Here is a 15,428-nt window from a genome sequence, read left to right on the forward strand (position 1 = left end):
CAACTGCAAGGCTGACTGTAGTCTAATTACTTGCACTGTTTTAACCGGGATTCGAACCAGCGTCAACCAGAATAGCAGACGCTTACAAGAACGCTAAAGACTGTAGCCTCTATTGTGCATCTTGATGCCAGGGGATTCACATGACCATCTTGAAACCATTGCGAAATCTGGGAGGGGAAATCTTTTGCCTTCATGCTAAATTTCTCATTGCATGGATTCCAATTAAAATTACTGGATTTAGCCTGTGAAAAGTGGCCAAACAATGGTAAATGTGACCGCACCTGTAGTCCAGCCAAGACAGAACTCTCAAAGTGCAGGTAAACACACTTAGTGTGAGATAATTTAATTTACCTGGTCTCGCAAGAGCAGGCGAGCTGGTACCACGCAGGGCACGGCCAGGACCCGGGCCAGCCTGCAGACTGGCCTGGTAAAGTGAGTCCAATTCAGAGAGTTCCTGGTCCTCGGCCTCTGTGGGTTCCAACTCCGTGCTTTGGAATTTTGCGTACTTAGGGATGTTCTTCTTTCTGGTGCTCATGGGACTGTGAGGAACAAGGTGTCTTCCAGGTGTTTGTTGAGAAATGGCAGGTCCTGTCCGCTGGTTCTGTTCAGAAGGTGTGTTGTAGGGGTTGACAACAGCATCTGGACGGTCTAGGCTCCAAGAGGACCAATGACGGGCAGCAACAGGAGGGGTCAATTTGGTGCAGGGCTGAGAAGATGCACACAGGGTCTGCCATATGGGGGCTCGCTGGGGCACTGGCCCCTTCTCCTCAACAGGGTCGGGTGGTGAACTGGTATTGCTGGATTGGAGTATCCGGTCCAGACTATTTGCAGTGCCCTGCCACAAAGGAGGATTTGGAGATTGAGGGTGCTGACAGCTGGAGACTTCTTCGTCCTCTCCCAATACATCCCAGAAGTCAAGGGGCAAAGAGGGTAGAGATATGGCAAGGTGCTTGCGTATGGGCATGATCCGAATGCCTGATGCTTGGAGAACATCTGATAATCTGATGCCACCCCATTCGTTCTCACTCTGGGTCGACCAATTGCTGCGTTCATCATGCTCTTGGGGCTGTGGCTGAGAAAAGGCAGGCCGGGGGTTGTATTTGTCTGTACAAGAAGAGGGTGATTTCATGTGTTGAGGAGAGGCTGAGCCAAGCACAGAATCCTGATTGGTCTCAAAGACCTCTTCCTGATTGTCTGTCAACAATACTTGGACCGGGCCAGGCTGTTCACTGAAGAGGTGAGAAAAGCAAGAGAAGGATTTTGGTTAAACACTCCCTGAAAAATGAACATGGTAATCTGAAATTGGTACAGTCCCATTAAACACCATCACTCAATTAATGTAACTAATTTAATTATGGCAAAATTTATTTATTTGATGGCATAATTACTTGAATTTTTTGGAAAATGGAAATAAATTAATTAACTTTGTTTAACTTTATGTTTTGTAATTAAAACATTAACCGCTAAAACTACTTCAAACCAATGCTGTTATTGTTAAAAATATATATCTAAAAAATAATTTTCTTTGTTAAAATAAACCTGAAAAACTTCCAATTAAAAAATTTAATGAAAACTTTTGTTGAATGAAATAACTTTGTACCCCTTGATGCTATTATTTCCTTGTGCATATAAATGTGTACTATGCGTGTGCTGAAATGGTTTACATTTTTATAGGAATTCACATATAAAATGCACATATACATTTCAGATATATTTTATACTGCTACAGATACGCAATGTGTACTCATTCATTAAGGCAGACTAAACAAAATTAACAAGAAACCTTGAATTCTGATGGGTCTTTGACCAATTGGCATTATATTTGTAAAACAACACTCATTCACTCATTTCAAAATATTCATTTATTTCAATGTCCAAGCATACCTGAAAATGGTTTTGCTGCAAGAAACCCATTCTTAACATTTTCTAACTCAAAAATGTATTGCTGCCAAGGACCAAATTCAAGGAGACCTGTGTCCTTCACACCAGTATTCATGAGCCACTTCTCATACAATGCACACACACACACACACACACACAAAAACACACACACACACACACACACACACAGAGTCCCCACTTGCGTTCCACACTATGCGACCTTGACATCATTTTCATAGTCATCATATAAACCAGTTACAGCAGTCATAAATACGCCCAAAAGCTCCCCAGAAGTGGAGTGCACGGGAATGAGAGTTGGCTTTGCTCCAGAAGGGAAACCTGCTCGCTATCTGCATACATCTCTAATAAAGCAGAGCAGAGTATCCATCAGAATACCATCAATCCTCCTTCATCTCTACTAGCCCTCAGCAACCCACCAATGACCCGTGTGATAGATTCATTTTCAGATAAATCTTTATCTAATGCTGGTAAAAAGCCCCTAAAAGATGCAAACACACAATCCCCAGTGTTTTTATTGCATTGTGCAGTTGCTTTTAGTGCAGGTGTGTAGGGAACCCTGAATCTCACACTGTTAACACTCCTGGTGTCTAAGAAGGGTTTTCAATATATATTAGTATAGGCCATTTATGTTTTTTTAAGTTAAGGACCCCTTCATTGGCATTAAACCAGAAATGTGTTCTTAACTATTCTAGTTAAAAAAAAAAAAAAAAAAAAAAAAAAATTTTAAACTGAAGTGATTGGAGAAACTATACAATCTTATGTTATAACAATATTAAGCTGTTGTTTAAGGTTGGTTTGATTATCTGAGACATTTGATGGCATATAAAAATAAAAAATAAAATAAAATACATATGTTAAAACATTTTATAGGTTTAAAAAAGCAAATTTGAAATCTTTTACAGTGCCCCTGTTGAACCTGCTTACTGTAAGTACCTCTGGGATAGCCCTGGTTGGACATGAATGGTTTAGAATAGCAGTATTAGGTGATAGGTGGTTCCTGGCGGCTCCTGCATGCCCTAGAGTGGGTATGGAGGCAACTGCAGGGAGAAGTTCGGTACAGAGGTAAACATCCCTGATTAATGTGCTAGCGTGCTCATTTACTGTAAATACATTCTCAAGCACTACACTGGGTAATTACCCAAGGGACTTTGGCCAGGTCAGGCCATACATCACATCAACGCCTTTAATCGATGGATGGGGGGGGAGGAGAAGGGGGGAAGAAAGAAAATAATTAATAAAACGAATTCATTTGGACACACTGCCGCAGTGACCGCTGCATTGTTCTGAAAGGCTACTTTATTAGTAAAGTGGCATGCCATGTGTATGTAATATCAGTGGGCAGCAATTCGCTAGCTTGGCTTTGCCAATAACTTAGCCAGCTGCACCCCGGCTTCTAATTCAATAACTTATCGCAAATCTATAACACCAGTCCCATCTGTATGTGTAATTAGAAGTTAAATTTAAATGAGAAATTAACCTCTAAAAGCTGGAAAACACACAACAAACCCCAAAGCAACCGTAGCTTTCTGAGAATAAAATATCAACTGACATTATGACAAACTGATCAGTTAAATAATATCTGAAAGTTACAAAGATCTTTTAAGCTAGATCTACATCACAATCACAGAAATATAACAATATAACAGAAAGAAAACAGCTTTTTCTCATTACAAGTTCACAAAAATCCAGCATAACTTTTTTTTATTTTTCAAATGAAAAAAAAAAAAAACATTGAATAGACACAAGGGCTGGCTTTAAGTTAAAAATTTTGACTTTGGTACAATACCAACCTTGGTACTTCAATACTTAGGTAGCATGACAGATTTGCATGTCATGCAGATGAACAATTTACTAATAACTGAAATAAGCATGAAATCTGTTAGGTAAGTTCTACTTTTAAATCAAGCAGTGTCATGAAATTAACAACTAATTTACATATACAACATATATTAATGTATTTCAAAATAAATCTAAAATAATATAAATTGATCAATCTTATTAAATCAAAATATTCCGGTGCATAAAGGTAATACATCATAACTGAGAAAAATAACAGTTTTGCTCAAATGGCTCTTACAAACCCAAACTGCATCCTTTTTTTCCCCTCAGTCTTGCGTAAATTTGAGATGGTCTCTATAACACAATGGGTATTCTTATACTAAAAATGAACTATTATAATTAATTTATAAATTTCATAATCAATACATTTCATTTTGATTCTCAAATCATGCATCAATGCTTTTTTTTTATCAATGCACCCTTATGCATTAACTCTGCTTTCATGTTTCACAAATTACGTTTGTATGGTGCTATTGTACTGTTTTCAAACTTTTGGCACCACCATACTGATTATACATCATTATACCACACAACCCTAAAAGACCCAGTGGTCTGAAAGAGTATACATATGAACAAGCGGTTAAGCTTGACACACAGGGTGACATTACAGGTACCTGGTGGGCCCCTGTGGGCGGCTGGGCTCCTGCTGCTGCTCTTGCTGTTGCTGCATGCGCTGCTGTAGGCCCCGCGCTCTCCTCATGCATTTTTGTAGCTTGGCGTCAGCAGCCATAGTCCTGCTATGAGTGTTAGCACTGCCCTCATGCATGGAAAATCTTAGTTTAGCTATAACGCAAAAGAACAACAAAAAGGGAAAAGAAAGAAGAGCAGAAGAAAAGAAAATGCAGAAAAGAAAAAGGAAGAGCTGAGTTATGAGGGGCCGGGATGCGGACCATTTCTTTGTTATAGAAACGACAAAGTAGTGAAGTTGAAAGAAAGACGAGAGGATGATGGGGTACATCCACCTTTCACCCCAGAGTGAGCTCTAGGCCCTTCGATAGGCAAAGCTTTGCACGCTAGTTCATCAGAGTTGTCACATAGTTGACTGAATGTAATGGTTAAATAACAGTAGCTTGCATCAGAAGTGTCATGCCCATTTAATAAAAAAAAAAAGTTATAAAATAAAATAAAAAAAACACTTTTATAATTAAAATCAGGAAGGTCAAAAAAAGTACCAGGTATTACCTGTCTAAACATTTCACGTCTACATTTGTCCAATCCAAAACATTTTTTTGTCTTATTTTACTTATCTATTCATTTACTAAATTGATTAATTTATTACTTATGTGGTCTTACTTTTTTCTCATTAAAATGTTCTGACCTGTGTATTAAAAGGTTTTTATACAAATACAATTTGTAGTACACAATTATTATTAATAATAATAATAATAATAATAATAATAATAATAATAATAATAATAAAAACAAAATAATATATTATATTTATTTTGTTTTTATACATTATTTCATTGTATAGTATTTTTATATTTCATCATTTTTGATTTTTTTCAATTATATTTATAGCAAAAACGACAACAATAATGATTTTCCTTGGTACATAAAGGAGTTATCACGATGTCAAAACCAAAAAAATGCACATTAAACTATGGATCCAGAACTGCTCAAACAAATTGGTACATGACACCCCTGAGTTCCATAATTTTCCCGTTGCCTTTTTAAAAACACATCGCCTGCTGTTGTGCAGTATTTTGCTTACTGAACAAACCCGTTCACAATGAGTGACATAAACAGAGTTCAGAAAGATCATAATATGGAGAAGCACTGGGCTGCTCTGCTTAATGACAAGAGAGAAACCAACAACTGTGATTGAGTTTTAAGCCCTTGTTCGCAATGTGTACAAAACAACATGTTGAGATCCATCACACTGTTAATTGCATCTCAAAATGAGTTTGCATTAGGAAACAGTTGATTTGGTTGCTCTCTCGTCTGGGGTTGTTACATGGAAAACCACATGGGAGGTTAGTGTTGCCATGGTTCCCTTAAACCTGTTTCATTTAATTCTCTCTAAAAAAAGCTATTTTAAGAACATTTACTGCTGTCAACACCAGGTGCGTCTGAGCTAGCTTTAACTGCAGATGACATGCATCGCTTTCAATGGGTTGAAAAGGAGCTGATGGAATTCTGGTAGATGCAAAGGGATGAAGTTTTAGGACGGCACACCACAGACTGAAGACACGGGAAGCAGGAGCGACAGCCAGGAAAGGCACACAGACGTAGACACACACAAAACCAATAATGGATTGCAGGGATGTGGCAGGCGTTGCTTTCATTTGGCCAGAGGAACAGGGAACTATTCTTTTATATAGTGAAGGCATGACCTTATAGGCTGCCACTGGATCTTTGAGGCCTGTATGTGCTTTGGGCCAAATCGGAACTGTCACGACGAGACAGTGAAAGGTCTTCGGGGATCTTACGAGTGTAAATATTTACAAAAAATCTTCCCTTTACATATATTAGTGCTGCGCCTCACATATACAGACATGCACAAACATATATACTGTACGCACATATGGTGAACAAAGTGAGACAGAGATGGAGTGTTTGCCGACCTGGATAGTGGTTTGCGAATGGTATAAATAGCTTTGTGGAGAGTTTTGTATGGCTGAAATTGTTCCCTGTTCATTAATCATGCAAGCAGGTATACCAGCGCTTCAGACAAAAACGCTGTTGTTCCAGGTAAATGCGAGATATACTATACAGCCACCTTTTTTGTTTTAATTTTGGAGAGTGCTGAGAGATTTAGGCAGGATTGTGTGGCAGTATCCACACATGACGGCTAAGCACTATCACAATCCAATCCTTCCACCAAAAGGGATTTATAGAGGTCGGGAATGTTATGATGCTGAATCTAGAATGGATTTAAGTTTGCGTGTGGCTGTGGGTGAGGCCCATTCAAATGGTGTTCCAAATGGAGTTGCAGCCTCTGTCTGGCACAGACTGGGGCTCTCAAATGGCCAAAGCTGAGTGCATTTCAATGGCACGCCACTATCAGCAGTATTAACAATCAACAGGCAGAGTCACATGCCCCGTCATCCAATCAGATTGTGAAAATCTGTGCAAATGGTGACTCTGATCACAGCACCAAGAGAAAAGAAACAGGGATGCACTGAATATTAAATTAAAATAAAGAAATATAAACAGAAAAATAAAAATATAAATAAAATTCATGAAATAAAAAGGTAAACATAAAAAAAAAAAAAAAAATAAGCTCAATATTTTCACGTTATAAACTCATAAATTTCATACTATTTTGTCTAATTTAAAAAAAAAATAAAAATAAAAATAAAAATATATATATATATATCTATATATATATATATATATATATATATATATATATATATATATATATATATATAATATAAATATATATATATATATATATATATATATAATATCAACCAATAACCAATGTAGTACCAGTATATTGTGCATCCCTAGAAAAAAAAAAAATTCAGGATAGTGATAAATTATATGCCACGCAAATAAACGAGGAGAACAAGCACACAGAGAAAGACAAACAGAAGCAAAGACACACACACAGGGCGCTGCAGGAAGGGAAGGCAGTGCTGGGGTATTACTGGTGGGTTTGTGTCATGTTGCGAGGACATGAATGTTTTTGGGAGCTGCTTTCTTACCAAACGGACCTAGAAAGTGCATATATTGGGTAAGTGACGGTTACCCGAGCGGACAGCGTAGGAGTTGGGCGTAGCAAGCAGAGGCAGGTTAGAATTACTTACACACAGCGTGGTGGGAGAGCGCCAGGGCTGTAGCTGTATCCCCAGCTTGCTCCAGGCGCAGCGACTGCTCTAAGAGAGAGTCAGCCTCCGCCAGGCAGTGCTCAAAACTGCCCCCCTTCCCTGCAATTAACACACCAAGGCCAGGCCTCTGAGAACACACTCATACACGCACAAACACTGCTCACAGGAGTCCCCACGTGTTCCCAGGAACACGCCACTCACAGTGTTTGCATGGCTTACTGGGAATGGAGACGTCCACTGACACACAAGCGCATACAGTCTAACAACTGCCACCAACACAACTCAAACACAATTAGACATGTTTGTACACACACCATGCACACAGACTAGGGAAACTCTAATTCAAAATTAGAAATGTAAGATTTGAGTTCACAGGTGTGTTTTAGATGCTATGGCACCCATCTACAATATTTAAATTATAACACATGGTATTACAATGATATTTCAATTCATTTAAAGATCATGAGACATTGCATTCAATGTAGAGTTGAGAATACAGGAAAAGGTAAACTTTTACTTCCAAATTATCCCTGCTGGGAAAAAAAGTTTGAACCATCCTAAATCGGTTTGTTGGTCTTTGTTGGTTTAAACTGGTTTCCCAGTATATGCCCAGGTTGGTGTTAAGTTGGTTTAGCTGATCAAGTCAAAAGTATGTAAACCCCAAGCCCAGAAGCATTAAATCAGACTAGCCTAAACAACTTAGAAAGCCATCAAAAATCTATTCAGATATCAGTAATATCATACAATAACCAATATGGTACCGATATATTGTGCATACCTAAAAGCAAGCCTGAAGTGATTTGCTGATCTTAGCTGGTCTTAAACTGGTTTGTTGGTCTCCAAAAACTGGTCTAGCTGGTTTCCCAGCATGGCCAAGCTGGTGTAACATGTAATATGGAACTGATGTAGTGGGCATCCCTCGAAACCAGCCTAAAGCGGTCTGCTTGTCTTAGGTGGTTTAAACTGGTCTCCCAGTTGGGGTTAAATTAATCTAGCTGGTCTCCCTGCATGGCCAAGCTGGTGCTAAGTTGGTTTAGCTGGTCAGTCAGCCTGAAAAGTGTAAAAAAGAAAGTGAGAACTGGACAAAAGAAAGAGAAACCAGCTAACCACTTTAGGCTGGTTTTTGTAGAAGGGATTACCCATAATGCAAAGCTGTGCCAGCTCTCTCATTAAACACAAATTCTAGCTTCTTTCATTTGGTTTCTGACTGTTTGGCCCGGTGTGGTATTTACCCTGGTGCTGAAGTTCGTCCAGGTCCATGAACTTGCTGGGTCTAGGGTTGAAGCCCTGTTCTGCTTCTCTCTCCTTCTCCTTCTTCCTCTGGAGCTCATGCTGCCTGGCCCTGCGAGCAACTTCCTCCTGCAATTCATCCAGTTCACTGCGCCCCTCTCCTACACATACACAAAGAAATAAATAAGTAACAACAATATTCATGTCCCAGTTAAACACTTGACATGAACACCTTGTAGCAATAGTGGGTTAATGCACATAGGCAAAGACCAGTGATGACTGACCCAAACTCAGTGGACTGCTGCTCCAGGTGGGTGATTTGAGGTCTTGCAGGATGGCACTGCTGCTTTTGGACTTGGGCACTGTGCGCCAGGAGGGCCCAGAAGTCACGGGTCTTTTACTGCTGCTGTCCCTGAGGCAGAGAAGAAAATATGTCATTGAACTCATGAGAATGATTCTCAGTGTCTATGTAGTAAATTTGTCTGTGATTGTATACTGCAGCATTAAAACTTATGGTACAAGCCTGGACAGATATTTATGATATACTCAATACTGTTTTATTGGCAATATACAATTGAACAACAGTAACAGTAACAAACAGTAGTATTGTGAAATATTATTACAATTTAAAATAACTGTTTTATATTTTAATATATTTTAAATCGTGATTTAAATTTTTGTCAGGTAAGTTTTGCATAAATACAATGCGATTTTTTGGTAATTGAGATCTGGCAGCAACAACACATTTCTCTGTTTGGATGAGCAATTCCTTGACAGCATTTCTTACATATGAAATTACCCACATGCCAAAAAAAAAATGAGAACACAGAACAATGATGACAATTCATTGTAATAGAGCGTAGGCGCCAAAGCTGTTGTGGATCTGATCACCTGAATCCCTCCATAACTGGCACATATTTGCAGAAAATTGCCATGGTTTGGCAAATAAATAAATAGTTACATACATGTGAGCTTCATATTACACCTTAGATGACAAGGGAATTTATAGTAATGTTTATATTATATTATATAAAAAGCCAGTCCCCAAACTCATTCTCTCAAAAGGCTTGGGTATGCAGAGCATTCAGAGCTCATATGGACTGTGCACTACTGATATATAGGTTAGTTAGTGTAGGCCAGTTGCTGTGTTACCTGTGAGCACTGGTGCTGGGGTTGTCGCTGAGGGGAATGTCCATGCTGATGGGGCTGTTACTGTTCCTCTCACTACTTTCGTAGCCACTCTCCATCCTCTGGATCAGCCGAGGCTGCTGTTCCACACCTCTTAGAGGTGGAGGGATCAGTAGATGCTCCACCCCCGTTTCTGGCATACTCCCTGAGCCATCGGTCATGCCCCCCGTCTCTGCTGCTGCAATGTTGGACCCCTCCACAGCTGCCCCTGAGACTAGATCACTGTGCCCTGGTGACATCGGGTTCTCCGGAAGCGGGGAAGGTCTGAGCGTGGTGTAGCCAGGCGGCAGATGCTTTTCCCGGCTAAAGATACTATCAATGTTCAGGGCCTCTCTTCTGGGTCTCCATGTGGGCCGATAGCGCCCTCCACTGGAGCTGGACTTGGACTCACTGCTGGTGCTCTCATCTTCCCAATCTCTTGCCCGCGCCCCAGCCTCCGAGCCACCCACCCCTGAGCTAGAGGACGATGAGAGGGGTCTGCTGTGGATCATATTCATAGTCTCTTTATAGTCCTGCAGATGGCCAGTAGAAGAGGGCCTTGGTGTACAATGGGGAGTGGCCTGGTCTTTAAGAACCTCCCCTGAAGAAAATAAAAAAAAACAGTCTTTTACATTTATGAAAGTTAGAATTGTTTTTATTTTTAACTAAAAATACATGTGCATTCTCGGTTTGATTTAACATGTTGCTTTTGCTAGTGGAATATATATTAGAAAGCGTGTGTGTTTGTTAAAGTACCAGCAGTGTCCATGCTGTTCTGGGAACCGCTGCTGTCCTGATTACACACCACAGTTCCCTGAGAGTCAGAAGAGAAATGGGAGGCCATGGACTCATGGTTTGATCGAGAGTGCTTGTAGCTGTAGCTGTCTGTGGAAGAGTCTGTGCGTGTGTCACTTGAAATTGAGGGCTCCCTCCCTGACGACAACAACAACAACAGCAGAGGGCATTTAGAAATGGAGAAAGTTTGCTTCAGCTACCCAACTGCAACTGCTCAAAGGTCAGATTTTAAAGGGATAGTTCACCCAAAAATTTGAATTTGTCTAAACAAGCATTAATAAACAGAAAACAAGTAAAAATTAAGATATTTCTTTTTTTAATTCACCCCCTTTTAATTAAAACCTAAATATACCGTAAGAGGCCTAATTTATTTTTAAAAAAGGGCTATTTCTAGACCTGGAACAGTCATAAAAATTTCATAAAAAGATTTTTCATAAAAATCTTAAAGCTCCATGGGCATTTTTAGAATAAAATATTTTGCTGTGAAGAAATCGGGAGTCAACAATAATTAAAAAATCCTCATTCTTAATCCTAATGAAAGAATCGTGAAAAACTGAAAAGGTCATGGGGCCTTGGTGTCAAAAAAGTTGAGAACCACTGTTTTAAAATCACATTATACTGTAGCATTGTGTGAGATATAGAATTAAATTTTTTATTTACGGAAAACTTCCTCTCCAGTGAGCTGTTAACTCAAGAATTGCTGTGAGGCTGCGTGAGTCAGTTGTGAACCTCGTAACCAGATCAGGCCATTGCATGAATGAACAAGATCATCTGATTCAATGAAAAGATCTGAATCAAAATAATTATTCAGACATCGCTACATCTCTCATGACGGTGCCAAGGCCAGTTAGAACAGACAGTTAAATAAACTAAACAGTTTTTCCAGTAAAAAAAAGAGAAAAAACTACTATATGGTTTAGAGCTGTATTGACCACTTTTGTGATGTTTTGGACTCATTTTCAAGCTTGAAAACTTCAGTACCCATTCAAATCTAAATGAATGGAATACAGCAATCACAATCTTTAAAATTTGCCCTTTTGTGTTTCATGTTTCATATGGATTTGGATTGACAGTATTTTCATTTTCAAGTCAACTATTCCTTTGTCTGATTCTAAGAATAAGAGATGATAAATAGCATTGTTTCTTTTTTGTTTAACCCTCTATCTATCCATGCCTCCTCTCAATTCCTCTTAGTCTCACCGGAGTCTTCACTGTCATAGCCGGCCTTGCTGCTGTGGTGCAGGTCCAGCTGTGCTGCCAGCATATCCTGCGATGACACGGGTGTCCCTCGGGGGTCAGCGTACAGCAGCAGGAGTGGCTGGTAGTGGCCTTTAATACATCTCGATACCACATCCTTCCACTTGGGTCCAATCTGTGATAGTTTGGTACATTCAGAGTTAACCGCACACTCAGAATTAGAAACACTAGAATCAGCTGCCAGAGACAGATGTGTCATTACCTCCTTCACATGTGCGTCATCGAAGTACATCCACTTGCGTATCTTGGTTTGGAAGAAGAAGGTGGAGTAATGCTTGCCGTAGTAGCAAACCATGCCCACAAGATAGAGCTCCGAGTGCTTGGCCCGCTCATCCGTCACACGGTAGAACAGCTGGAGGGCAGGCACATAAAGAGAGAACTGACTGTGAAGACCAATCACAAGTGTTAACCAACTCTAACTAAACACTGACTTGTCAGCACTAGCATAGTTTATTATTTTGTTATAAGATAATAAATGTAATTGAATATAGTTAATTGAATATATACAAAATTAAATAATAATACTTGTAGTTTCAACACAATTTCAACATTTGAGCAGGTAACACAAGTTCATAAGAGAGAATGAATTTTTTTTTTTAAATCCATGCAGAACAGAGTTAAAAAAAAATGTATTAAAGAATTGGCTCCCTTTCAATGAATGAGTGTGAATTAAAAATAAACTGAGATGTAACTGATGTAATTTAAGTTTTTTAAAATAGGAAGAATTCACTGAATTGCAATTAAAGATAAACTTAACAGTCACACAAGAGAACAATTTTATTACTTTAACACATTGTTTTAGCAACAAAACATAATGATATAATTAATCCTGGCTAATTACACATTTATTTCTTGATGGTTCAAAAGACCGATATGAAAACAGATTTCATTTATGCCATAGGGCATAAAATGCAACTTTATAAAAACAAAGTCTCATAAAAAATTGATTTATTGACTACATAATACATGTAAATGTAAATGTAAATGATAACATTTTTGGAAAATTAAGTGTTCTTATTACTAACATACAGTACAGTAAATAATACTTTATTAAATATAAAAAAAAATTATATTTTTTGTTCTATTTTAACATACAGTACAGTAAATAATACTTTATTAAATATTAAAAAAATATATATTTTTTTTGTTCTATTTTTTTGCAAATATTCTATTTTTTGCAAGTTCTGCATTCCGTGTGACACAGAATGGCACACAACCCTGCTGTGAAGTATGTGAGAATGCTATAACACTACTGGGGCCACGGAGATATTGAATGTGACAAAGAGTACACTATGCTTCCTCTTCTTGTCCTGAACTGTGCATAAGAGAGGGGGAGCTGGAAGCTCAAGGTTACTGCGTTGAAGAGTCAACAAAAAGGAACAGTGATAGTGTGTCGTCCGTGTATGCAAGAGTCTTACATCACCCAACCGCAGGCACGTGCCCAGGCTGTGGATGACGTCTTCAGCTAGATCAGAGTGATCTGAGTCCCACACCAGGCCAATGCTGATGATCTCCGGACAGTTCATCAGAACCCGCCGAATCCGCAACACCTCGCCACAGTTACTCTGAAATGAGACAAAAAACAAAGGGTATCTTTATCGCGTATGCATGTGTGTGAGAGAGAGAAAAGGTGAAGGAGAGATGAAAGGAACGCTTCAAATGGGGCAACACGGTCCAGCAGGGCCTTATGTTCAGTGCCCAATGTTCTAGCTGTGCTCTTTGAGTCACCGCCCTCTGTCGAGCGCTTTGGCAGGGGTATACGGAAACAAGCTCTGGCGACAAGCACCACTGCCAGCCTGACCCCTTCCCTCAATGTGCAAAAACCTAGCCGGGCACTGCCTTTGTGGAACAGGCAGCGGGGTGGCAAACAGGCTGGCACCAGACCTGGGCAGGAAGGGATTAGACAGAACCGGCCTCTCTCTCTCTGCCTCAGTTGCTCCATCACAGACAAACACACACAAGCGAGGCAGCCAATGAACAGCCAGCAGCGGCAGCACTGCTGAGCTTTGGGACAGACACACAGTGTCCCATTAGAGATCATTGGTAGCCTCAGCTCCGCAATCTGTCCTGCCAAGCGCTGGAAATCCAGACAAACACATGCTTTCAGGGCCAGACGACTAAGCTTCTAAAGAGCATTAACGTTATAGACTAACCACCTCGGTTTGATTTCAATAAAGCCATTTCAGGGAATCGAGAAATTGAAAATCACTGGAAATGAAAGCATGGATTTCAGCTCGAATGAATTTTGAATCATTTAGCTGATTTGATACGGATCAGACTGTAAAAAGCTGACAAGGGTTTCTCCGTAAGCATGCTGAATGATGCTGGAGTGTGTTTGGGTTGAACTATCTAAAAAACAGATATGAAGATTTTAATGAGATGTTAAGTATTGTTAAGTGTTAAGTATGAAAAGACTTGTGTGTGTATGCTATACTCACCGGACAGTTTCGCAGGTCACCCATGGTGCTGGCATTGCGGAGAAGCTCTCCAAACATGTCTGGCGTGGGCTTCTCCTTACATTCCAGCATTCGCACAGCTTGGTTACTGCAGCAGAGGGAATAAGAGGCAGATGTGTCCTCAAGCACCAGTGTTAACACCACTGACAGGAAATAAACACAACTTTACACACAATAATTTTGAACTTTTATGAAAAGTATAATACAGCTCAGTGTTAAATTTTTTCAGCTGCCCAGAAACATTAGTCTACACGGATGTTATATATCATCGGTAGATTACTATTCCCTAGAATACATTAGAAAGTAATGTAGCAGCACTCATTCGCTGTTCCATCTCCACATGGTCTCCATCAGGACAGAAGCCGCAGGCCTGTGCAGAAATCAGCGTACTTTACTGGCTAATGCTTCCTTAAGCTAAGCGTGATAGCATCCATTTGACATGCAGCATATCTGCACACATGAAGTGTCTGTCAGCATGTTCGCATGGAAGAAATGTGCCGAGACAGTCCCTTGAGGGCTAAATACAACCTATAGGCAGACAATAATTTACATCAGGCAGACAGGTCTACCCTTTCTCTAGCTGTCTTCAGCATTATTCAGTGTGCTTTACTTGGAAATGATGGTCATACTGAAAAAAAACAAAAAATAATAATTTAATATGTTCTTTTTCCTGATAAACATACTGCTCTTTTTGGAATTAAACAGTTAATGTACTGAAATATCCACCTTGACCTTGAATCACACTTCACATTGTTTAGCATGTAGTGTTTATGATCTCAGATTGCTGCTTATCATATTCAACACATTAATAATGATGTTAAGAGGGTGGATGGCATCCTCTTTTTTCTTTTATGGCACGTTTCCTGCATATCCATCCATCTATATAATCTATCGCATTAATTATAATTCACAGATTGACACATAATGCACGATTTGCACAAATGATGGTCGATTTATGAATTGCGTGAAAATTTCTGATCGATTGTGGTGTCTAAACCACTTG

The 15,428-nt window shown here is 39.5% G+C and overlaps 1 protein-coding gene across 10 annotated transcripts in view; it reads right to left on the minus strand.

The window, feature by feature from the left end:
* The window catches only part of LOC109078504 (inactive ubiquitin carboxyl-terminal hydrolase 54-like), a 128,899-nt gene that overhangs the window by 42,667 nt on the left and 70,804 nt on the right, over positions 1-15,428 (minus strand). For 6 of the 10 annotated variants that reach the window (XM_042767691.1, XM_042767694.1, XM_042767693.1 and 3 more), the window contains 11 exons: positions 14,408-14,519; positions 13,388-13,534; positions 12,172-12,321; positions 11,913-12,084; positions 10,674-10,850; positions 9,903-10,518; positions 9,035-9,162; positions 8,753-8,911; positions 7,500-7,619; positions 4,356-4,524; positions 352-1,229 (listed from right to left, as the gene is read on the minus strand). In XM_042767691.1, the coding sequence (XP_042623625.1) occupies positions 352-1,229; positions 4,356-4,524; positions 7,500-7,619; positions 8,753-8,911; positions 9,035-9,162; positions 9,903-10,518; positions 10,674-10,850; positions 11,913-12,084; positions 12,172-12,321; positions 13,388-13,534; positions 14,408-14,519 (2,828 nt within the window). The remainder of the gene's footprint in view (positions 1-351; positions 1,230-4,355; positions 4,525-7,499; positions 7,620-8,752; positions 8,912-9,034; positions 9,163-9,902; positions 10,519-10,673; positions 10,851-11,912; positions 12,085-12,171; positions 12,322-13,387; positions 13,535-14,407; positions 14,520-15,428) is intronic. The other 4 variants (XM_042767695.1, XM_042767696.1, XM_042767697.1 and 1 more) reach the window with 4 other exon arrangements.

Source organism: Cyprinus carpio, chromosome A12, assembly GCF_018340385.1.
Source record: "Cyprinus carpio isolate SPL01 chromosome A12, ASM1834038v1, whole genome shotgun sequence".
NCBI lineage: Eukaryota > Metazoa > Chordata > Actinopteri > Cypriniformes > Cyprinidae > Cyprinus > Cyprinus carpio.